Source organism: Anopheles moucheti, chromosome 3 (assembly GCF_943734755.1).
Source record: "Anopheles moucheti chromosome 3, idAnoMoucSN_F20_07, whole genome shotgun sequence".
Classification (NCBI taxonomy): domain Eukaryota; kingdom Metazoa; phylum Arthropoda; class Insecta; order Diptera; family Culicidae; genus Anopheles; species Anopheles moucheti.
The window spans coordinates 2,164,524-2,186,553 of NC_069141.1; the positions used below are offsets into that span (position 1 = coordinate 2,164,524).

The 22,030-nt window shown below is 43.5% G+C and overlaps 7 protein-coding genes across 7 annotated transcripts; 1 reads left to right on the forward strand and 6 right to left on the reverse strand.

Annotated features, from left to right (window-relative positions):
• Positions 1–7,830: 7,830 nt before the first annotated feature.
• LOC128302169 (elongation factor Ts, mitochondrial) lies at positions 7,831–10,510 on the reverse strand. Its single transcript, XM_053038921.1, has 3 exons — positions 10,434–10,510; positions 8,342–8,923; positions 7,831–8,271 (listed from the first exon to the last, which is right to left on the reverse strand). The coding sequence occupies exons 2-3, from the start codon at positions 8,901–8,903 to the stop codon at positions 7,883–7,885; spliced, it is 951 nt and encodes a 316-aa protein (XP_052894881.1). The 5' UTR covers positions 8,904–8,923; positions 10,434–10,510; the 3' UTR covers positions 7,831–7,882.
• LOC128302170 (uncharacterized) lies at positions 8,938–10,417 on the reverse strand. Its single transcript, XM_053038922.1, has 2 exons — positions 10,292–10,417; positions 8,938–10,155 (listed from the first exon to the last, which is right to left on the reverse strand). The coding sequence occupies exon 2, from the start codon at positions 10,057–10,059 to the stop codon at positions 9,235–9,237; it is 825 nt and encodes a 274-aa protein (XP_052894882.1). The 5' UTR covers positions 10,060–10,155; positions 10,292–10,417; the 3' UTR covers positions 8,938–9,234.
• Positions 10,511–10,824: 314 nt separating the features above from the next.
• On the reverse strand, positions 10,825–11,798 carry LOC128304486 (uncharacterized). The gene is made up of 3 exons (XM_053041679.1): positions 11,759–11,798; positions 11,102–11,685; positions 10,825–11,034 (listed from the first exon to the last, which is right to left on the reverse strand). The coding sequence occupies exons 1-3, from the start codon at positions 11,796–11,798 to the stop codon at positions 10,825–10,827; spliced, it is 834 nt and encodes a 277-aa protein (XP_052897639.1).
• A 798-nt stretch (positions 11,799–12,596) lies between these two features.
• Positions 12,597–13,286, reverse strand: LOC128305761 (uncharacterized). The gene is made up of 2 exons (XM_053043357.1): positions 12,804–13,286; positions 12,597–12,716 (listed from the first exon to the last, which is right to left on the reverse strand). The coding sequence occupies exons 1-2, from the start codon at positions 13,284–13,286 to the stop codon at positions 12,597–12,599; spliced, it is 603 nt and encodes a 200-aa protein (XP_052899317.1).
• A 344-nt stretch (positions 13,287–13,630) lies between these two features.
• LOC128302530 (uncharacterized) lies at positions 13,631–14,541 on the reverse strand. The gene is made up of 2 exons (XM_053039371.1): positions 13,952–14,541; positions 13,631–13,874 (listed from the first exon to the last, which is right to left on the reverse strand). Exons 1-2 carry the CDS (start codon positions 14,300–14,302, stop codon positions 13,707–13,709), a joined length of 519 nt encoding a protein of 172 aa, XP_052895331.1. The 5' UTR covers positions 14,303–14,541; the 3' UTR covers positions 13,631–13,706.
• Positions 14,542–14,556: 15 nt separating this feature from the next.
• LOC128302529 (ninjurin-B-like) lies at positions 14,557–15,854 on the reverse strand. The gene is made up of 2 exons (XM_053039369.1): positions 14,763–15,854; positions 14,557–14,695 (listed from the first exon to the last, which is right to left on the reverse strand). Exons 1-2 carry the CDS (start codon positions 15,174–15,176, stop codon positions 14,573–14,575), a joined length of 537 nt encoding a protein of 178 aa, XP_052895329.1. The 5' UTR covers positions 15,177–15,854; the 3' UTR covers positions 14,557–14,572.
• Positions 15,855–17,379: 1,525 nt separating this feature from the next.
• LOC128304904 (cilia- and flagella-associated protein 91-like) lies at positions 17,380–20,307 on the forward strand. Its single transcript, XM_053042149.1, has 3 exons — positions 17,380–18,467; positions 18,847–19,003; positions 19,090–20,307. The coding sequence occupies exons 1-3, from the start codon at positions 17,380–17,382 to the stop codon at positions 20,305–20,307; spliced, it is 2,463 nt and encodes an 820-aa protein (XP_052898109.1).
• Positions 20,308–22,030: the final 1,723 nt, after the last annotated feature.

Sequence of the window (22,030 nt, forward strand, 5' to 3'; positions counted from 1 at the left end):
TTAATCCCATGGCGTTCGCTGGAAGTTCTTCGGTGCCACAGCTTTAGGCCAATTTGTGTGATGGGGAAATGATGAAAGAGATCGGCGATTCGGTTGCAGATTTCCGTTGCTAGCGGACATACAAACTGGCCGTATCCGTTTTCGGTCGTCAGATTTGTCCGGCGTTGGATTAGCGTTGGTATTCAACCCTCCGGGAGTATTTAGATTCATAAATATCGCATCGCTCGGAAGCGAAGGGGCATCCCCCCGAGGGTGGTTTGTGGGGAAAGGCCAGTAAGTTATAGCGTTGGGCAGAAATTTTACTTTGATGTACTCCGATAAGGGAGACAAATGTAATGATAAGGGTTTATTATGATAATGATGGGGGTTTCTCTACTATTCTGCCTGCATGCCGTTGGGTTGAAATCCCCTGTACGTGATTGAATTACTTTTATTTCATAGGTCCAATTATGGCTCATACAACCTAAAGGTTGTTTCTTCTCTTTGTTCAAGGGCATATTCATTTCAAGCAGGATATGTTTCAATACAATGGTATCAGTTTGCGATATATTTTAAAAGCATAAAGACGATTAAACGAGTTAAAAACTTTGTTAATTATTACCAGAATGTGAGGATAGTTTAAAATAAATCAATCTTATGCTTGATCGCTTTTGCACGACATGACACAATCCTCTTATGTAAAGAGTCGCCTTTACTTGGTAGACGTAAATATGCTCCCGCACACCCGGGAAGGTGTTACGGGTGTGCATTTCTGGGCCCTTTCTTTTGGGGCACATCCTTCCGATGGCTTTTCTCGCACGTTGTGGGTTTAATCTATCCTACCCTCCGATTCAATGCTGTTTGTCGAAATTGATTGAGTAATGAACCGTACATAATTCGATTTGATCGTTTCGGTCCGGTACCTTTTCGGTGTGACGTTAAGTCGCGTTTGGCCTATCCGGAGGGTTTCTTTTTGCCAGGCGGGCTATTACCATCGTGATTTCTTCATTCTACGCTTCGTGATCACGTGTTCACGAGGAAGTTCGATCGGTTTGCTCGAGCATCGCAAAGAAAAGAAATGATAGTTTAATCGCGACAAGCGAAACACAAAACGCTCCACTCACGCACAAACAATTGCAGAGCTGTTTCTTCCATCTTTCGTTTTCTCCGCAAACCGAGGAAAAGTCTCCCTTGCAGACGGGGAGAAAAACGTCGCCTCAGAACACCCTCAAGAAGCGCCGCACGAAAGCAAGCAACCAACAATAGCGACCTAAAGTCGATCATTCTGTTTTACCAGTTCATTGAACCGGTAAATTACACGACACGGGCGCATCGAGTGGAAGTTGAACGAAGGAAAACGTTTCACTCCAGTATGCATTTTCTGCTTCCTGGATCGTGGCATCCGCAAGAACCAATGTGTGGAGGGGCAATCCCCATCGTGCCGATGCGTGTCAACGGCGCGTGTCGTTTGTTTAGCGGCGCTGTGGAACTTTTCTTTTGAATTTTGTCCGCAATTTTGCCTGCGATTGTTTGTACACACCTCGGAGTCACCCTTATAAAGGTCCCCCCTATTCTACCTCCCATTTTCCACTGCTCCTGTCTTTCCTATCTAGCAGGATATTTACGGACAATAAAATAAAAAGAACCATAAGATAATTCATCCCCTATTGCTGGCCCCTAAAGGGGTTGGGGGGGGAATACTCCATGTGTGTGTGTATTTCTTTGTTTGTTTAGGGCGGTTATAAACCTAGCAATGGAATAAGTTCAAAGTAATTACGATTGGCAATGTGTAGCGAATGCGACAAAAGAGAGGCAAATTTAGTTTACCCGCTGAGTGTGAAAGCTCATTTACTTTAGCACTTTCTTCAGATGATCGCTTGAAATGGAATAGAAAATGGTTTCTATGCACGTGGAAAGCAAAAACAACTGGGTATTTTTAATGATTGTTGTAGGAAAAGGCTGAACCGAAACAATGTTGCAACAATATTTTTTTTCCTAAAAGGAGAACAAATCGATTATTAATAACAACGTGATCACACCGTGTGTGTTGTAATGTGTTTTTGTTTTGGTTGGACACAATTATTGATTCATTCGTAGGTTATATTCATATTCATGATCGGTCAAAGATTTGTAAATCCTAAAAGATTCATAAACCTTCAACATTCTATGACTCATCAAAGATTTATAAATAATAAAAGTTCCATAAATCCCCGAGGGTTGCAATTGCAATGGAAGGAATTCCACTTGGATCCGCTGAAACTCTGGGAAAAGTTACAATAAACTGTTATTTTAATTAAAAAATATTATCGTTTTTTTGTTGCATTAGGCATTAGCAGTATTTTTCCATTATTTATACATCAATTCAAATGTTAACAGATACATACATACTCCAAGTATAAACTCAATAGGGACTTTCAAATCATTTGCAGGTTTCTCACCTAACCAGCTGCTCCAGCTTTTCAAAAAGCATAAATAATAGCGCTCGAATTTAATTATTAACATTAACCACGGTGTTCCAAGAAAATTTTCGTCGGTATATTTTTGTTTCACGGGACCAAACCACGAAACGGTAGCATTAGCCGACCAACGAATTGACGCTGTTCATCACCACTTCCACCACCAATTATCGTATGACGAATCGTGTGAACGTTCTTCGACAGCTTCTAGCGCTGGAAACAGAGGACAAACCCTCCCCGGGTTGCAAACGTTTTTGATGGTAGTTTCCGAGAAGGAAAAAGGCCACCGGTTGGTTGTTAGGCTAGAAATTTGTAATCATCCCATCTATTTTGTTGTTTCGCTTTTGTCTTGCAAGAAGGCAAAAATTCAAAAACACGTGAAACCAAAGCGCGGCTGTTTTCTTCTCAGACGAATTTCCACCGGTTTTTGTTGCCCGGTCGTTAGTCACAAGGGAAAAAAGGAATGTGTTCACGATTCGATTTAGGCATTCCGCCTGTCAACACCTCGTGTTCGTGCGCGGTTCACGGTTCATCACCCTTTATGGACGAAGTGTGATGCGTTTAATATACACGATTTAGGGATGATGGTGTTCCTTTCGGTATATCACACACGCCCAAAGCCCCAGCTTGTGCGCTGTACGGTCCGCGGTTTGCAAGCCAAAACTTCTTATTATGGTTTTAGCGTACCGGCTTTGACCTTTCGGTTTCGTTTGACTTTCGTTGGTGCAGATTTTCCCAAGCGTTCCGTGGTTCACCGCCTCCCCCTTCGATGGGCCGGCCGGGAGAGGTGGTGAGCGCACAACCGTACCCACAACAAGCACGAATACCTTAGTGCACGTTGTTGTATGTGACTGCAAACGATAAACATAAGCACCCTTCAATGTGCGCGCGAAGGAACCCTGAGCGTATTGTAATAGAAGGGGAGTAGTCACTCGTGAAGCTTTTCTTCCATTGCGACAAACCCAATGGTTTCGTGAGATTGTTTGCCCTGCTGTGCGGGGTGTTTGGTACATGCTTCATCGACATGGGAGAAAAGCATCTGCGTTAGATGAGCTTCGATCATGTTTGCGCAACGATCGTCGATGGCTAAAGAAGTTTCCCCCGTTCTTCGGCTAATGATCGTCAGGAGATTATGGGGTAAACGCCAAGAAGGGCGAAGGGTATGATCGTGCCTTTCCGCAAGGTTTGGCATTATTGCATTATATTTGGCATTCAAGCTAAATTGAAGAAGCGATCAGATGAGACCTTAAAATAGAGTCTTCTTGGGCAACAACTTGGGCAGACTGCTCTCCCGGAGTAGTTTGAAAAATTTAAGGATAACATCACTCGAAGCGATCATACTCGTGTTGTGCTTAATGCATCTTTTGAGAAGAGTCATTCATATCAATCGTAAGTAAGGAGTCAACTTAATCATGAATCGACCCAAAAACGATTCATGTATCATCAGAGCAATGGCACATCAATTTGCTTGATGTAGAGATATAGATTTAATAGAGATTCAGCTTTAATCAATCAGTGCAAAGATTCTTTCAGATTCATGAACCAGAATCAAATTTAATCAACAATAGATCATACCATTCCGTTATTCCGATGGTATGTCCAATAGATAAAGACATATTAATAAACATTCTATTGAATTCATTCACTTTTGGAGTACTTCTAAAAACAATGTACCACCTAAGCATCCGCGTTCTGCACATTATAACTCATGTACCACCATGAACAGTAAATCCCAACGATGGATATGAATCATTCATTTGTTACGGCCGTTCGTTCTTTCATCATTTTGAAACCGCCCCACGTTGTCGCCCAAAGCCCCAAAAAACGAACCCCATCCGTTCACTATTATGATGGGCTGTTCCCGTCGTGGCGGTTGACTTTTGAATGCGTTCTGGGAGGAATAGTATTTGGTTCCCATCACCATCCATCGGTTACACGTGAATGTTTTACCTACCAATCGCTATTTCCACTCAAAAAAAACCTCCCCACGCTGGGCACAATGAGCTCGGGGGATGATTACGTTCTTGTTTTTTGCTCTCTCACTTTTTTTTGGTCAACGAATTCTCTGTGGTGGAGCATTCCGGTTTTTGTTTGTTCTCTGCCGTGGCTCCACCGTTTGGCGAAATGAAAGTAACGGGTGGAAGTAGAACGATGTCACCGGAAGTTTGTGCAGTAAAGTCGCGATAGCGGACCAGCCTGCTGGTGGGGTTTTGTGATGAATAGGCGTCTAAATAATGGTAATTTATGGTTCAGCTGGCGCTGACTGAGCCCGGGCCTGTTCGTGCTGGTTGCGTGTAGTGCGCTAAGTTCGTTTTCTCAACCGGGTTAAACATTCACAATAAGCAGGTTTACATATTGTGGTGCAGAACACCTGTTTTGTTTGGGCAAATGTTTAAAAAATACCCGCAAACGTTAGCGATTGAGTAGATTTCTGTGTTATTTCGAGGCGTTATGATTGTTATTAAAAATATGTCCAAAATGTCACAGATTATACAATTTCTATACAAAACATTTTACAACTACTGAGTAGTTTTACATGTACATCTGGACGTTCAGTATGTTAATATAAACATTTAATGTCATGCTGAGTAAATACTTTTGCCATAAGTTTAACTCTTTTAACGTATGGCATAGTAATCTTCCACAACAGAAATTTTAGATAATCCTTTCACAACAGTTCATCAACTTCAGAACAGTTTCATCAACTTAAACTTACTTGTAGACAACCTAAAAATTATAAAATCTTTCATGGTTCGCTATCATCGCTTATCATCGTGGCGTAGAACAGTAAACATAGTTATTTACTATCTGGACTTACCTGAAATGTAGTGCTGTTTATCATTTTTGGTTCGCGGTACATAGAAGATTTTTTTTGCTTTTAACTCACTGTATTCCCTCTGAATTATAATCCACTTTCATCCACATAATCACACCGATTTCCCTTCGGATTGTTTTTTTTCGCTAGCGATTCCGCTAAATTCCGCTGCTAGATTTGTGTTTCCGGACGAAAACTTAATCACTTATCGAGCCACAAAAAATAAAAGCACTATTCCGCTTTGCCAATCAGCACAACGATCGTTAATCGATGGTAGAAATCACAACACCGTGATGCGCTTGTGTTTAGCTAATCTTGTGCTTCCCAAGCACGAGCGTCACAACGTCGTCGACTGTCGGGGAGCGAATTTCACTTTCAACTAATCGCCTGAAAACTGTCACGCACGATCCGACGCGTTCGTGGTGCATGGAAAACTGGCCACGAGCAGTAACTGGCGACGCGAGCACGGGAACCGTTCTATTGGTGCGCAAGAGTGTTTGTGCTTTGTGGCGAGGGTTGTTACCTTCAAGGCAAATTAGCCGCTTTACCCACACCGGGAGTACGTAAATGCCCCGCTTAAACCGTGAAGTTGGTGGAGAACATCACCTGGGAAGGGAAGTTATTGTTGGGTTTGCATTCCATCCGTCACCAGGGAAGCCACCGAGGGCAGACTGCCGGGTTGGAGGTAAGCGTATGGGGAAATGTTCTTTATTTTCCGTACCCAAAAGTAACTGGGCTTGGCCGCAAGGGAGTGGGCACGGGCATGCTTGCCGTGATCTGGCGTGGTGCGACGGTGCAGCTAGATGACAACAGCTCAACGGAACAATAGTAGGTGACCGTGGTGGATTCGGAAAAGCGCACTCACATCCGACACTTCCCGGGCTTGGCCGTGGTTAATGTTGGTCTAATTTTGTTGTGTGTTTATTGTACCAACATTGCAGTAGAAACACCAAATAGTATACTGTTACATTATTTTTGTCAAACACTTTTCATTTGTCACTTAACAAGCATCCCAAAAAAGTGGTTTCCAAACAATACACTGCCGGTAATAATTACAGACAAACTAAATATTTCAATTTTGTAGCCGTTATGCTCCTATCGATCAATAATAGATAGACGATCATGTTGGTTTTATTTTCTATATTGTGTAGTTATTGAAGAGTTGAGTAGTGACCGACTTTTTTAACATCAATTAGAAACGATTCTTCTTATGCTGATTGCTTTAAAAGAGTTCATTTTTTTATATTATTATTTCACTTAGTTTCCATGCAAAAGTGATAAGAAACGTTTTATAAATATAATGAACTTGCGTAATTTCACGAACCGTGCACTTTCTAGCGCTTTAGTACATACGAAAAATTAACGGTCAAAACAGAAAAGGATTTTATATTTATTTCCTCCAGTGTAAAGTATTTGTTCGGCAAACAAGCGATCGTTCCATTTAATTGACACCCGTAACTATAGTCCTTTGCACATCACATGGATCATGGAGAAGATCGAATCGAATTGGATCGATCATCCAATAACCGATTAACGTGTGACAAGCAGTTTTACCTGTCGATCAAACGATCTTTTAACGATTATTGCACTAGATAGGAACCAGAAAATTAAAAACTTTGTAAAAAAAAAACAATAATTCGAGAGCTGCACGAACTGCGATCAAAACACGCGCGATATCGTCGACACCTGACTGGGAACTGAAATGCATGATAATATGATTAGCGAGGACTGGGGTTCGCGAGAAACCGTGGATTGGTACGAAGAAGTAAAAAAACAAATCCTACGCGGAAAGCTCGTAAGTGAAGTAGAAAAGAGAGCATTTAGTTCTGATTTTTTTTAACTCAACCACCCCTCTGGGCTAAGGAAAAAAAACCAATGATCATTTCTTTTTTCTCCTTAAACATTTACGCGCTTCGATGGGTGTCCAGTTGGCGATTCCTTCGCCTATCAGTATAGCTCGTTTTTATCACCGAACTATCGTAAAAAAAACTGCAGTTTTCCACCCTATACGCCTTCATGCATACATTTATCACATTCCATATGTATATCATGGCATGCGTTAGGCGGTTTCGTCTTCCTCTATGCTTCACTTCTATACGAGCGGGGAGTCCGTCTGTAAATTGGCATACGCGTGTTTACCGGACCATGGCTCCGGTGCTATTTGCGTATCCGAATATCCGCGAATGGGTGGGATTTTTTTGCTCTCATTCAGTGTGTGTATGGGTCTTTATCATCATACACAACGAGGGGTTAATTTTGATGTTTCATTTGAAGTCCGTTGAATGTATGTATGATCGTTTCACCGTGATTCACTCGACAAGAAAACTATTGCCATGTAGAAGGGTTTTTGTTACGACAGATATTTAGCTAGCTTGTCAGGATTTGCATGATGATGAGTGTTAATTGTTGCCTTTTTAACATCGCCGCTGTTTTACAAAACGTAGTGCAGGAGAAAATTTCCATTACAATATTGCAAGGTCGGTTGCTAACCCACAACTAAGGAAATCAAATTATGTCATCGACATAAACAAGTGAAACGGCTTTCACACCATTGCCAACATGGTAAAGTTAACGTGGAATTCCATATTTGATTTTATTAGCGACTAGGCGGATGTAACACGTCCCTTGCACATTAGTTCGAAGCGGCGCGAACGTTTTGCTCTTCGGACTTACTCTTATCGCCACATTCGAAGCGCTGGAAATCGACAATATGCAGCCGATTGGCTTCGAGCACTTCCCCGACGGTATAACTCGGATCGACCAGATACTCTTGGTGAATCAAACACGTTTCATCGTCTTTGTCGGCTGCCGGTTCATCCTTGCCCGGTTCACCGATACGCTCCGGCTTCATTCCTACAATATGCTGGCACACCTTTCTAGCGACCTGGGCCGGGCTCAGGTCAAAACCATCGACATCCTGTACCGTGGAATGGTCTGATTTAAATGCTACCAAGCTTCCATACTTTCCAAGCAGTGGCACATCTTGTGGGATCTCCTCGCTAGGTGCAGGATGGACATAACCTAAAAATAGGTTACAAGAAAAATCGGATATAAGTATTTACATTACGATTACGAAGAGATTCACTCTTACCCGTAAGTTGTATGCTGTCGGGAGCTTTATAACAAATAGCCCGGTTAAGCGAAGCATTTTCACCCACCGTACCGATCATCAGCGCGAGATGATCACCCAACGATTTGCCATCCTCCAGTACAATTTGCTTCAGCGCCTCACTGTTCAGTCCCACCTTGGTAAGGTTGGCATCCGCTTCAACATGGTCCAAATGACGAACGCACGCAGCGGACGCTATCTGTACGAAGCGCTGGAAGCTGGCATTTCTTGCGACGAAATCGGTCTCACAGTTTACCTCGACCATGGCACCGACGTTCCGCTGTACCAACACTCCGATCAGTCCTTGGGCCGTGTTGCGTCCTTCGAGCTTTGTCGCCTTCGACCAGCCCATTGCTTGAGCCTGCTCTTTAAGCCAATGTTCCGCCTTTGCCAGATCGTTGTTGTGTAGCTCGAGTGCCTTCTTGCAGTTGGCAAATGTATAGCCGGTCTTTTTGCGTAAGGCAGCAAGGGCACTCTTTTCGGCTGTTGCATAGAACCGAATGCCGGTTGTGTTGAAAAACCGGGGCAAGTGTTTGAATAACATCTTGAAGGAGATTTGTAGCGCTGAAAGACGGGATAATGATCGGATTTTATTCTATAATCGCCGGATGTTGTTCAGAGCTCTATGAATATTGTTGTTATACTGTTTTAACAGACCCACAACTATTTATTCCTGATAGTAACACAGACATAGTTATCGGTTAAAGAAAATCATAATTTAAACGAAAATCATTCGAATTCGATTGAGAATACAATGAGTGAATCTTAATAAGGAGAACTAAATGTCACAGAAAAGCTTAGGCAATACTTTAAAGAACGTAAAAGCTCCCGGTATTGCGGAATGCACAATTCAGTAGGGATGAAATTAAATACTCTTAAGTGTGCCCGATAGTATCGTCTTCCTCTACCAGGTTGTCGAACATTTCGGCCAGCTCTTCCGCATACATTAGCCGTTCGTTACGCGTCCAGCTGCTGGTGTTTGGCTGGAAGTTCATCACTTCCGTCAACAGTCGTTCGAATCCGTTCAGTTCGGCTTCGATGATTCTTTCCTCTTCCTCCGTTATCGGAGGTATTACGTCGTCAACTGGATTCGGGGAAAGCGGAGGAGGACTTTCGTCATCGGTAGTAGCCGTGTTTCTGTTCCCCCGGTGAATATTTACATTGGACCAGATGTAATTATGCATCGCTTGGATCAATTCATCCACACCCGTTGCTTCGCCCACACCGGCTACTTCTTCATCCGCATCTTCCGCATTCGGTTCGAGCTCTATTACATCCAGTACAGTACATTGGCTTTTAGCTTCGCTATAAGTAATACCGTCGGTATTGCTATCCTGTAGCGTAGAGCACAGCAGTATGCCGAACTCAATCTCCTTCTGCTGGACAAAGGTGCTGTACACCGGAAGGCGCTCGAGGAAAGAACGATCCTTTGCGTTGAAGTAGATCAATATTCCTTCCGTCCGTTTCAGTATTGCATTCGGCACTGTGGTTAGCTCGACAGAACCATGTGCATACAGGATCACCTTTGTATCATAATACTTGGTGTGTATCTGATACGCATAACCGATACATTCCGGTGGATCCTTACTGAGTTTGATTTGATCCTCACTGTTCGGCAGCTTACGGATCCTTTCGATAATAGTTTCTGGCTTAACAGATTCATCCGTCGATAGGATTAGCACTATTGGTTCACCACCCATGTTTTTGTTTATGTTCTCTTTTATCAAGAGTGAGTCAATGGAAAATTCTGCGCCTGTTTACATTCGGTTCCGTGCTCTTAACACTGTCCAAGCAATCTGAAACAGATCGGACCGGAATTAGTGATCTCGAACGCTTTGTGATACGTTGCATATAGTTATCATTTGCAGCCAGTTGCGCAAATTATACACTTCGTAAGCTAGCTCTTGGGCACGTTGACCTGCGTGTATTTACCGCATGAAGTTCACGTTGGATTACATCATGCCAAGCTTAGGGTTGAGTTTGCTGGTTGTTCACAGTAATACATGATGCCACGCGATGACACAATGCTAACAGACTTTACACTGTTTTTGAATATTGTAAATGTGTTGCTTACCTTTTAGTTAATTTCGTGAAAAATTAGGAAATGTGTTGAATGTTTATGAAATGTTGGTTCCAGTTTTGTTCTTTTTTGGTATCTGCTGAAAGTGTCAAGTTTGACGTTTCGTTTGACGCTTCTTGTTTTTCTCGTGCAGCGGAGAACATTTGTAGAGTTCTACGCGGAATTGTTGCTTTGAAAACACAGTTCAGGTAAACAACAGATTTGTAAGGAGCAGGAATTGTATTTTCGTCCTTCTTACGATAGGAATATGTAGTTGGAGTTAAGGTACTGCAAACTATTTTATTTAAAGCAACATGTTCAGTAATATTGTACGGAAATACAGATAGCAATTACATAGCGTTTGTTTTTCAATTGCATCGTGAAGGCCATGCCGTGCAGTGCAGTTCTACGTTCCGCCAAGTGCCGTGTCTGTTATGTTAACATTGGTAAGTAGACCCACCACGCTACCGGAAGAAGCGATGATAGCATTGGGAGGTTGTTCGGCAACTACCAGCGATGCTACAAGGATGTTTATCATCGTGATTATCGCTACACCGATCGACGTTACGATCTTCACCCGTTGCCGCCTAGGATCGTCTCGTTGTGGTTTGGTGAGCTAGTGATGTAGAAATATGTATTATTCTTCAATGTCGCAACGTGCGTGAAGGATTACTTTTACTTACCGAAACAACGATCATTGTAACAGCTACCATCATTTGTAGTACCAGCGACATGATAACGAACGTGATGCACGCGACGTACGTCTTCGAACCCTGGTTGTAGGTAATGAGAAGTCGCAGCTGGTTGGCATTGGCCGTTAAAAGTGAAATGTCCATTGCGCTTTCCGCGATACTTTTTGAAATATCGTACGAAGGAGTGATAGAAGACTGACGACGGCCACTGTCCGTCTGATAGATGCCGGTGATGGCTATCGGTTTCGGTGGGAGTGGCGGTGGAGTTGGTGGAACAGCTGTCGTCGAGCTTCGCGAAGAACGAGCAATTAAAGATGACGAAGCATCCGTATTGGAGCTCGTGGAGGAATCAACTCCATCCGGATTGAGCTCAAATTTGCCACTGGCTATATCAAGATCACTTTTGCTTCGTCCAAACAATGGATTTGCACGAGCAATGTTGTTCCGGTACTGTTCACCAGCTCCATTGGCTAACGCTGCGTTGTGTCGGTACACAACGGGGAAATCAATAGGTTGCTCTTTGTCACGAATGTTCATTGCACGGATTAGAAATGGAATCGTACCGAGACTGTAACCTGATTGGGGAAAGAGACACAAAAACTTGTTCAAAACTGCGAGCGATGGAGAGGAAAGCCAAAATTTAAATACCGTTGATCAACCGGAAAATTGTGCTGGGGTGTAGTTCCATAAAGAAAACAAACCTTTTTGTACACCCTTACTTAACAAAGCTGATCCGTTCCGATCCTTACTGTACGCTGTTTCGGAACGTACTGCACTTCCACGAGGGCAGAACTCGTGTTATGATAACCGCATCGTTCGGAAGTGTATCAGAACAGAATGAAGATGCAATTCACGCAATTAATGTATGCATCGATCGAACACGGAAGTCTTACGCAATAAAAATTAATCAGGTGTATCGTTCTTAGGATATGTTACAATGGCCGGTAAAGGATGGTTTTAAAATATGTGAGGTCAATTTATATACATATATATTTGTATATATGTATGGCCTCTGTGTCTATCTTCTTGAAATACAGCAATAATAATTATTATCAATTTCTTGGACAGACAAAATTAGGTGGATTTGATCGAATATTATAGACATTGATTAGATCTGAAGAGACGAAATCGTGATACAGCTGATTATCATGTTTATTACCTTATTCAAAGAGATGTTTTCGAACACCTCGTTTCCTCGTATACAATGTACAATAATGTTTCTTAATACAATTGAATTACTTCTTACACATTTCGAATGTTTGTATAATTGTACACAAATTGATTGAAACAGATTTAATTTGTTAAAACATTTATTTGACCATAAGCGATAAAGCAAAGCAAGATATATCAACGTCCAAACGAGTCTTTATTTAAATAAATTAACAAACATAACATTCAAAAAGAGATCATTTAATTAACAAAATTTTAAACAACAAAATATGATCAATTATTATGGAATTTTGTGCGCTGAAAGTGCGAATTCATGTTAGTCCGTTTCAAGTAAAACATTCAGCATGGTTACGACGGCCAGATTTAACAGCGCAATTACGGTGGCAACAATGCAGGCCAGGGTTCGTAGCAGTGGCCAACGCTGACTGGTGTACGTCTGCAAGTGGATAACGATACGGATGGTTTAGTTTTATGTGCATTGGTATTGATGATTGGTGCCGTGGAATGCGAGATTACTACTAACCGACATCATCAGCATGGCGACACAGTTGAGAATTTGAAGTATCAGCGACACTACCAGCAGGGCGAAGATGGCTAGATAGGTGGTCGTTAGCTGCCGGTCCGAGTTGGACGTACTGAGCAGACGTAGCTGATTCGAGTTGGCCGCCAGAAACGCAATGTTAAGAGCATTTTCCAACACCGATCGTCTCACATCGTAACCACCGCCGTCTCTATTTCGATCCGAACCGTTTGCAATGCGATCGGCCACATAGTTCGGTGTCGTTTCATTGTTGTCCCAATCGTTCTCCTGGTACGGTTGGATTCGGGTAGCGTCTTGATTGAAGATCACCGGATTGCAGAACACTTTCGACTGTTTCTCACTGCCGGTGAAGATCCGCACGCCCCGATTTCCGGCATGTTCGACGTGATGGTGTGGTTTATCGAACCGCGTTATACGCTCACCGCGCGTGGGGCTGCTGCGGCTGGACGGTTCGGGTCTGGTCATGGTAAACACTTATCGCTAGCGGACTAATTAACGGTTCTGCAAGAGGCCCGATTGCCGTACGCACCGTGATAACGAACCGGTGGTCGAGGAACGTCTGAAACCCGAACCAAACATGCAGAGTGCTATTATAGTGCGGTAAGCCAAGGGCAAGTGCAACTGTGCAGAAGGTGCAGCTGTTGCGTTGTGTACCAATGTGAAGGTTGGGGATACTGCACACGGTCGGTATGATGTTCTAGCACTGCTGGTTAACCATGCGTTACTTAGCCTAACATCGTTTCCGGTTGGAAGTGCTGGCATTCGGATAGGTACATCAGCATGAACACGTATCACATACAGCGTACAGGTAAGATTAAAAAGAATTTACATGTTATGCTTGAAGCTTTATTAAAATAAGTTTTCCTTCTATCGCTTTTAGCTACACTATTGTCCTGGATGTTCAGCGAAACTTCGATAGATCTCGCCCAAATCAATCCGCGAGTGTTCTACGTTGATCATGAACGGGATCAACAGATTTACGAGAGAAATGATAATCGCACCCGTCACAGCACATGCTTTCATCTTTGCGTATCGACTTGGGTCATTCACTTGCTGTTTGGAGGTAAAGGTAAACAAATGTTAGTAACGTTTCGACAAGCTATCTTTATCACGCTATATCCAGTACGTACCGTAATCGTTACGATGGAAATGGCCACCAGAATCTGCAGTACGATCGAAACGGTCACCAGCACCTCGCTCACGATGAACGATTCCGTCTCCTTAAAGCTAATCAGCAGACGGAGTAGATTGCTGTTCGCTGCCAGGAAGGACACACTGAGCGCAATCTCTACTACGCACCGGAAGAAGTCATACCCATTGTAGCTGAGGGCAAGATAGTATTCGGATTCCGCACTATCGTACGTTGACTCTTCCGATGGTGCTCTGGGTGGGCCGTGTACTACCGGAGCAGTACCATCTTCAGGATGATGGTTAGCAGTGTTATCGCTATGCTTCATTCTGTATACCGTGGCGCTGGTCATCGCTGTTTCTGGACGAGGTGCTTGTTGTGGAATGAATCAACCAAAGCATGTTGAGGTTTGGTGTTGTGGTGGAATCGTAAAACCATACACTGCGTGCAAATGAACTATTAATTATCGCAAGGAAGTGGCCTTAACGCTAAGGGTGGAAATGAAGCACACAAAGCAAAATAGCACCAATGGCGTTACGATGCAAACTAGGCTTAGTGCCTCTAGTTAAGTAATATACAATGGTCAAACCACGCTTGGTGCGTTGCTGGACGTTGAGCTACACTATTTATCGGTGATAACCAACGAAGCCACTAGGATGTTTATCACCGTTACGATCGACACCAAGATGGAGATGCACACTTTAAGCTGATAAATCCGATGGTTCTTTTTGGATGATGGGTAGCTCTGGAAGAGAGAATTCACAGAACGTTTTAGCAAAGGAATCGTCAGGCTCTGGCTGGGGTGTCCATACCTTCACAATGATAACACCGCTGGCCACAAAAATCTGCAACACAAGCGAGGTAATGACCAACGCTATGCAGGCAACGTACGTGTGTGACTTCTCGTTGTACGTCATCAGCAAACGCAGCTGGTTAGCGTTTGCGGTCAGCAGTGAAATGTCCATGGCACTTTCAGCGATTCCCTTGTGTATGTCGTACGATTGTGTCTGGCTCGAGCGTGTCTTCCGTCTACCGTCCACCTCCGTCAAACTGTTCGCACCATCCTCGAGATTGTTAATCGAACGCATTTCGATGTGATCGTTGGCGTGTTCTTCCGGCTGATCGATAGACGACATCTGGATCAAGCTATTGCTTGTGTTCTCCGCTGGCGTTTCATCGATCGGGGTAAGTGGTGCGGTGGTACGGGTAGGTTCTGTCATACTCATCGACAACAATCGATCCAACCGTTGATCGAACGATCGCTATTATTTTGCGTAAAGATCACACTTTCACACAAACACACCGATTATTTATAGCTTTTTCTGTTTCTTTCTCACTAACAGTAATCTCACACAATGGTTATAGGGTTGCACGGTTAAGAAATAGCACAGCACATTCTATTCAACCGATTATCAGCATTGCACTTCCACGAGACCCGTATTCTACGCAACTTCCGATCCGCGACACAGCAATGTTACGACTGTGCAGTGGGAAAGTGAAACTGTCGCACTGGAGCACCGCATCGTGGCAGCAAAAAAAATGGCTCACCCATTTCGAATCAATTCTAGACGACCGTGATAACGAACTGTTTAGGGTTTTGTTTATTGCAATTAACGCGCTATATACTACATGTTTTCTTATACGGATTCTAACGCAACGATTATCAACATTGGCTTTCGTGTAGTGTACGGTGCGGTTGCGGTCAGGGAGAGATTACACAATTTCGTTAATTCCATCACTCTTAGTTTGATTGTAACGATGATTGCGTATGATATGTGACATTTACAATATTGTTTGTAGCACTAGTAGTAGCGAGTACTGGCATCAGCGAGTAGTAGCGGATAATAGTAGTAGTGTTAGAACGCCAACCGGCGAAAACTTGGGAAAGGTTCCTTGCACGCACAGTATCTGAACAGCAACTGAACGGCGCAAGATGATAGTCAACTTCGCACAAACGCACGAAAGTAGAGCAAAAAAGTGATTCCCCGATAAAGCATGGAGCGTTTCATCATCGGACGTCGGTCTGGGCTGTACGAGATGGAAAAGCATCTGGGTGGGATTTTCAGCATGCAATCAGCAGCTTGATGCAGTATATGAAACAATGCGTATCTTGGTGCAAAGAAGAGCGACTGTGATGGCCATGGTTGAGGTTTGTTCTCGTCAGGGAAGAACGATTGTTGGGTATTTTATACGCACGATGCTTACCCCGTACTGACGTCATTGATCGATTCCAACCAGCGCAACGGAACACGTGCAATAATGCTGGCGTGTTGGCATTGTTTTATAACGGGTTACGGTTACAGCATTATTGCACGGGGTTGGGAGTTGCAATGTGAATCATTGTGTTAATAAGTAATCTTGATCATTTAAATGTACATAAGCTCTTAGCTCTTGCTTGTTACTTTCAAATTGCTCCAATGCTGGTTGTGCTAAGAAAATTCACTTTTTTGTGAGTTGTACATATAACAAGTCTTTTACGTTGATATTTGAGGGTCATTACCAAGCCCAAACTAATGTAAAAAAAATATTAAATTTTTCATATGAATTAAATTACTTGGTTCCATCTGTCTCATTTCGTCTAAATAGAATTTTCTGCTTACAGTTTTAGAAAGATTTTAGCAACGGCGTGACCTAAATTCTCAATACTTTTAGGTTACAGATTAACGAGACAAAATCCAGGTTGATGGCATCTTTGATGTCGTCCAAAATTTCACTTTCCTTAGTTCAAAGTTCCGACAATAACATTGATGTTCAGATACGCGCTTGGGTGCTGGCTACCAACCGGTCTTTCTACAGTGTGAGGAAATTTTTCAACTTAAATCATATGCCAGGTAGGACGAATCAAATTAAATAATATGCCACGAGACGAGTCCCTTGCACGGGACTGATTATCCAACTACGAGTTAATAAAGTCGAAAAAAGCCATAAATGGCAGGCCTCTAGACCTCTTGAGGTTGTGCCGATAAAGAAATAGAAGAAGTAATTAATTTCATGTAACACATTAAACTGATTTTGTTGTTTGCCCTAATCTTTTAAAAATAATTCGCTTTATTATTCCTTATGAAAACTAATTTACTTCGAATAATCACCACCTGTTGCATCATAATCCACGTGTTGCGCACAACTGTGCCGCATTAAATAGAAAACTGTTTTAAACCCTTCAAACCATATCGTGTGTTGCTATGGTAATGCAAAGGCCAAGGTGTTTGTTTATTTATCGATCAAATGAAGCACTGGAATGAAGTTTTGGAACGGGAAAAAGGCAGTACAACAACCCTTAGCCATCCCGTCTGAAGGTGTATTCCAGTGCATCGGAATTCATCGCCACAATAAGGTCGGACCATCGTTCATTTCTTGCAGTGGAATTTATTAATTTCTTTTAGTAATTAGTAGCGGAACAAGTGCACGTGTACCGGCATTCCGAACGAGATGACGTACCGCAGCCACAACGTGGGACCGTCGCGTGCCTTCGATCATATTTACGATCCGCTGTATGTGGCCTCAGACCGGAAGGACGTCTGCCGGGCGAATAATGCAGCGCTCGCCAAATCGGCCCCGATCGGTATATTTCCCGTGTACCAGTCGATGTTTAGTGAGCTGCCACGGTTGACGCGGAACCACTATGTGATGCATCGCAATCCGCTACCGTACTATCCGGAGCTGCAGGTAAATCCGATCCGTTCGTACGGTTACCAGCAACACCCGGACAGGTCGAAGGTACTCGGTGCCGAACGGGCAAAGTTCTTCTGCCACCCGAATGCGGGTGAGACGGGATGCAATGTACGGTACGCGCCGGATTATGTGTCCGGGCCGGCAGAAGGAACAGACGAGTACTGCGCGTGCGATGAGTATGAGGAGGGCCTGGACGGTCAACAACAGCCCCGTTTCCGGGAGGTGGCCTCCCAAACGATGTACCGGGAATCGTCCGCTCAGACGCAGCCCTGGATGCCGACGGCCGTCCTCAAGGATAACGCGATGCCCGCGGCGGAAATTGTGTACGTGGCCGAGATGTTGCAACACACGCGCTTCCCTGGTGTAAATGAGGTGGAAATAGTGGAACGGGCACGGCGAAAACGAACCTGGGAGTATGCCTTGGGCAGCTGCGACTCAGTGGACGAATGGCGCCAGCAAAAGCTGGTACTGCAGATATTCGAATGGGAAGAATGGGTCGCCCGGGAGCGTCAGATCGATCGGTACCAGATGCTGCGTTTACAGCTGGTGGCCAAGATTATGGAGAAGCGTGAACGGGACACACATCAGGCGACGGAAGGCAAGATGGAGAACACCAAGCGGCGCATCAATCAGGTTAGGAATCAGGCAATGCATAAATTGGAGGCAACTTTCGAGCGGAACTTGCGTAAGTTGGAGCGAAAGCGCTATGAGATGAGTGTACGATACGGTGGGAAGCATCGTGGACAGGATGCAATGGAGTCGCTGGCACTGGAGGCGTTGGCTGGATCGAGGAAGAAATACTCGAAACAGTCGTACGATTATGATCCAAATCTTATTGAAGTTGGGTATGTATTGCTGGCAACTGTAAATAACATTAGAATTTAATATATCATGAATCTGAACGAATTTTTGAACCGTATCAATGAGTCTGAATCTCAATTCTAAAGATTAATGAATCCTCAAAGTTTCATAAATTCTCATCGATTCTTTAATCCTCCAGCAAATCAGGTTTCCCGAGAGATTCTTGAATCTACGAGGATTCCTGAATGTTGACGATTCATGATTCTTGGACGTTCATGAATCTTTGAGATTGATTTTTGGAGGCTCATGATTCTGAATATTTAAGAGTCAACTTCTGATTTGACTCCTCGCTAAAGATTCGTATGAATGACTCTTTGTAAAAGATTCATTTAACGGAACATTACTACACGTTTCTCTTGATAGATTGGCCAAGTTGGATAAGAAGACAGCAGTACCCCAGAAGTTTGTAAACCCACGCGACCAGCGTCCTGAGCTATGGAAACCGAAGGAGGTATGCCGTGAGTTCCAGAAAGGTTTCTGGTCCGATAACTTTTTGCGTAAGCTTTACGAATCGCTAAAGGTACGTGAATTCTGGGACATCCGGCTATATTCGTCACTAGTGGACATGGGAAATGTATAAATATTTAACAATTGACCTTATTTTAGCAATTCCGCAATCGCAAGGACAGTGAGCGTGCGATCCCGCAATGTTTGATCGTTGTTTCATCTCCAACGGAAAGCCTTGTCGTTTCACCAATTGCCCCAACACCAGAGAAAGAAAACGACAACCTGTACCAGCAAGCGGTTCTGTTGCAAAAGCTGATTAAGGGTAGAGCGACTCAAGAGATGATTCACCGCGATTACGCCAGTGAGCACGACCTGATGGATGATCTGATAGCGTCCCATCGTTTGCCGGTTGTGGAGGAATTCTTCCCATTAGACGGTCAGCATCTGGCCGGCACGGAAAGAACTGGCGGTAGTGTTCGGGAGCGTTATCTGCAAATTCTGAAGAACGAGCAGCTGTTGGACGAATTCATTGAGAATAGTACACACGCGCAGATGAGTTCTTTGATGAGTACGCTCGAGCGGGAGCTGACACGCCTTCAAAACGAGCGTAACACGCAAGCATTCTATCTGCTGGCGGAACGGGAACGTCAACTGAGGGAGTCGTCCGAAACCGAGAATCCACCACCGAATGGAGATCGCAAGCAGCAAGCCAGTGGTGATGAGATGGCGATTTACTTAGAAAACGCATTGTTGGAGCAGGCGGAAAATGTGGACGAGATGCGTGAAAAGATTCACCATATGGCGCGCAAGTTTGACGAGGAAGCGGATCGCCGCAGTGATGGCAGTTTGCTAACGGTGACTGGTGAGGAAATCTTGGCAGGAAACCGTGAGATACTCGGCAGCATCGTAGGATCGCTCGCCGACGAGATGCTTCTGCCCGATCTTTTCCGTCGGGCCGCAAGAGAAAACATTAAGTTCAAACAGCGAACCGCGTTGGCCAATGTTCACGAGTTAATCTACAACCGGAAGGATGACGAGGGACCGGGAGGGAAGACTGACGGCGAAAGGAAAGTGAAACCGTTACAGGGTGAAGAGGAGTGTTTGCCAGAGGAAAGGCGGGTGGTAAATGGGTTGCTCGATGGTATAATCGACAGAGCCGTATTGCACCCACCAGCCGTAGATTCTGCATATTCGGAGAATGAGGTTGAAGAACTGCCAGAAGATGAAGAGGAGATGGCTGAAAGCGATTTCTCGGCCCTTGACTACGAAGGATTGGTGGAGGGTGAAGGGGTACTGGAGGAGGAAGAAGAAATTTCTCGAATGGCGAACGAACTGATCGAGGACATACTGAGTCATGTGCTGGATGTATCAGAGTAAAACAATTGAAAGGACAAGGTCATCACGAACTCAGATGAAGTTTTCTGCAGGTCGTTTGGTGTCCGATGATTGATTTCGTACATGTTTACCCTATACGACACATTTACAAATTGTGAGTACATATGTTTTTATAGTCAATATTCCATTAATTTGGCATTTGGCGATAGCCATAGTCACTCTAATTAGCCTGATAAGCTTGGTTGGCACTTGAGGGGAACTCATTGTATCGCAAAGTTCCCAGCGGTTTGAAGAGAATTTGTCTTGTATTTTTGCTCTTTTGAATTCTACCTGTTAGTCACTTATTCTATCAGGACAAGTTGGCCCTGCTGAATTTCGAAATGGTATAATATAAAAATATAATAAGCCATTTCATTTTTGATATGAATTTTCATTTTAAAGCACCTAACCCAATCATTCATCACTGGTATACGATAACTTGCAACCGTATATTAAAAATATTAACCTTTTCAAAGCATAGTTTAACCTACTAACCTAATATTTAAATAAAAAGCTGATTTTCTTTAACAAAACCATTTAACAACTAAAAGGAAATAATTTACCTAACTACAAATAGTCGAAAAAAGGGAAGTATAATATTTTGAAGAGCATTAACGCAAATTACCCACTGTGCTTAAATAGTTGTTGTGATCGCGCAACAGATGGCGCTGCTATTGCTGTACCAGTTCCCAGGCGACGAAACTATTATCGCTTTTGTACAAATAGGCGCCGTATTTAAATATCGCACACAACTTCCTCTGATGTTATTTAAATGCACCAAAATTTGTATTAAAAGAGACGAAATTTATATAACAAATGTAATTTATTGAAACATGTTATTCAGGCATTGACAAAAGAAGATTTAATAACGTAACATTTTATGATTGTTCAATTTTGTTTCATACTGTGATTTAAGTTGACGAGATTTGTTTTGGTACTAATATTTTGAAAATTTCACAGAATTGGAATTTCACACAGAATGGTTGTTCGTGTTCGTGTTTTAAATTCGCGTACACCCATATCTGCACACGTGGAAAGCACTCTCTTTTTTTGAATCCGGCGACCGAAATTGGAAATGTTTCATTTCCATCCATCAAATACCAATGTTAGCGTGCACGGTTGGATGAACGCCTGGGCCCAATTATGCACCCATTACCATAAACCAGCGGTACCGTGGGTGGAGCCACCCGTTACATCTCATTTGCTACCAAATTATGCACATCCAGTTGGGAAGCTCTACGGGAAGCCGTTGTGTGTGTTTGGTGGATTCGGAGGTTTCTGATTTCTTGCCCGAAAGGATTATCGAATGTGAGAGGGCGAGCAGGGCGAAAGGCTTATGCGATTAGGCGACGTGTTGCGCGTGCTTTGTTCCGGGACGCTACCGAGCGCCCGCACATGATCCAGCCAGCTCGTCCACAATCTCCACTCCGACTGGGTACGGTTGGGATGCCACCGTTCGACGTAAATGAATGGAAGTTTGATTATCGAATTAAGCAAACCGGCAAAGCTCAGGTAGGAGATGTCGTTTTTGTTGGAGGAATGCGAACGGAAGGAAGTAATCGTAATTTTAGGCACCAGATTTCGAGATAGATTTCGGGCTGACAGTGGGAATTGCTTGTGCTAAAATCTAATTGCATGTCGTCATTGGTTTCGGAACCGCTATGGATCGAGAATCGAGGAAAAGCGTTCAAAGTACTTTAGCATCGCTACTAATGAGGGCGATGTG

Coding starts and splice junctions, on each gene's coding strand:
- LOC128302169 (XM_053038921.1), bottom strand. CDS start 8,903: ATGTTATTCAAACACTTGCCCCGGTTTTTCAACACAACCGGCATTCGG. Junction 8,272..8,341: donor CGACAGCATACAACTTACGG/GTAAGAGTGAAT, acceptor ACCTATTTTTAG/GTTATGTCCATCCTGCACCT.
- LOC128302170 (XM_053038922.1), bottom strand. CDS start 10,059: ATGGGTGGTGAACCAATAGTGCTAATCCTATCGACGGATGAATCTGTT.
- LOC128304486 (XM_053041679.1), bottom strand. CDS start 11,798: ATGGAACTACACCCCAGCACAATTTTCCGGTTGATCAACG. Junction 11,686..11,758: donor AATTTTCCGGTTGATCAACG/GTATTTAAATTT, acceptor TTCCCCAATCAG/GTTACAGTCTCGGTACGATT. Junction 11,035..11,101: donor TTACAATGATCGTTGTTTCG/GTAAGTAAAAGT, acceptor CTACATCACTAG/CTCACCAAACCACAACGAGA.
- LOC128305761 (XM_053043357.1), bottom strand. CDS start 13,286: ATGACCAGACCCGAACCGTCCAGCCGCAGCAGCCCCACGCGCGGTGAG. Junction 12,717..12,803: donor TCGCCATGCTGATGATGTCG/GTTAGTAGTAAT, acceptor ATCCACTTGCAG/ACGTACACCAGTCAGCGTTG.
- LOC128302530 (XM_053039371.1), bottom strand. CDS start 14,302: ATGACCAGCGCCACGGTATACAGAATGAAGCATAGCGATAACACTGCT. Junction 13,875..13,951: donor TTTCCATCGTAACGATTACG/GTACGTACTGGA, acceptor ACCTCCAAACAG/CAAGTGAATGACCCAAGTCG.
- LOC128302529 (XM_053039369.1), bottom strand. CDS start 15,176: ATGAGTATGACAGAACCTACCCGTACCACCGCACCACTTACCCCGATC. Junction 14,696..14,762: donor GCGGTGTTATCATTGTGAAG/GTATGGACACCC, acceptor TCTCTCTTCCAG/AGCTACCCATCATCCAAAAA.
- LOC128304904 (XM_053042149.1), top strand. CDS start 17,380: ATGACGTACCGCAGCCACAACGTGGGACCGTCGCGTGCCTTCGATCAT. Junction 18,468..18,846: donor CCAAATCTTATTGAAGTTGG/GTATGTATTGCT, acceptor TTCTCTTGATAG/ATTGGCCAAGTTGGATAAGA. Junction 19,004..19,089: donor AGCTTTACGAATCGCTAAAG/GTACGTGAATTC, acceptor ACCTTATTTTAG/CAATTCCGCAATCGCAAGGA.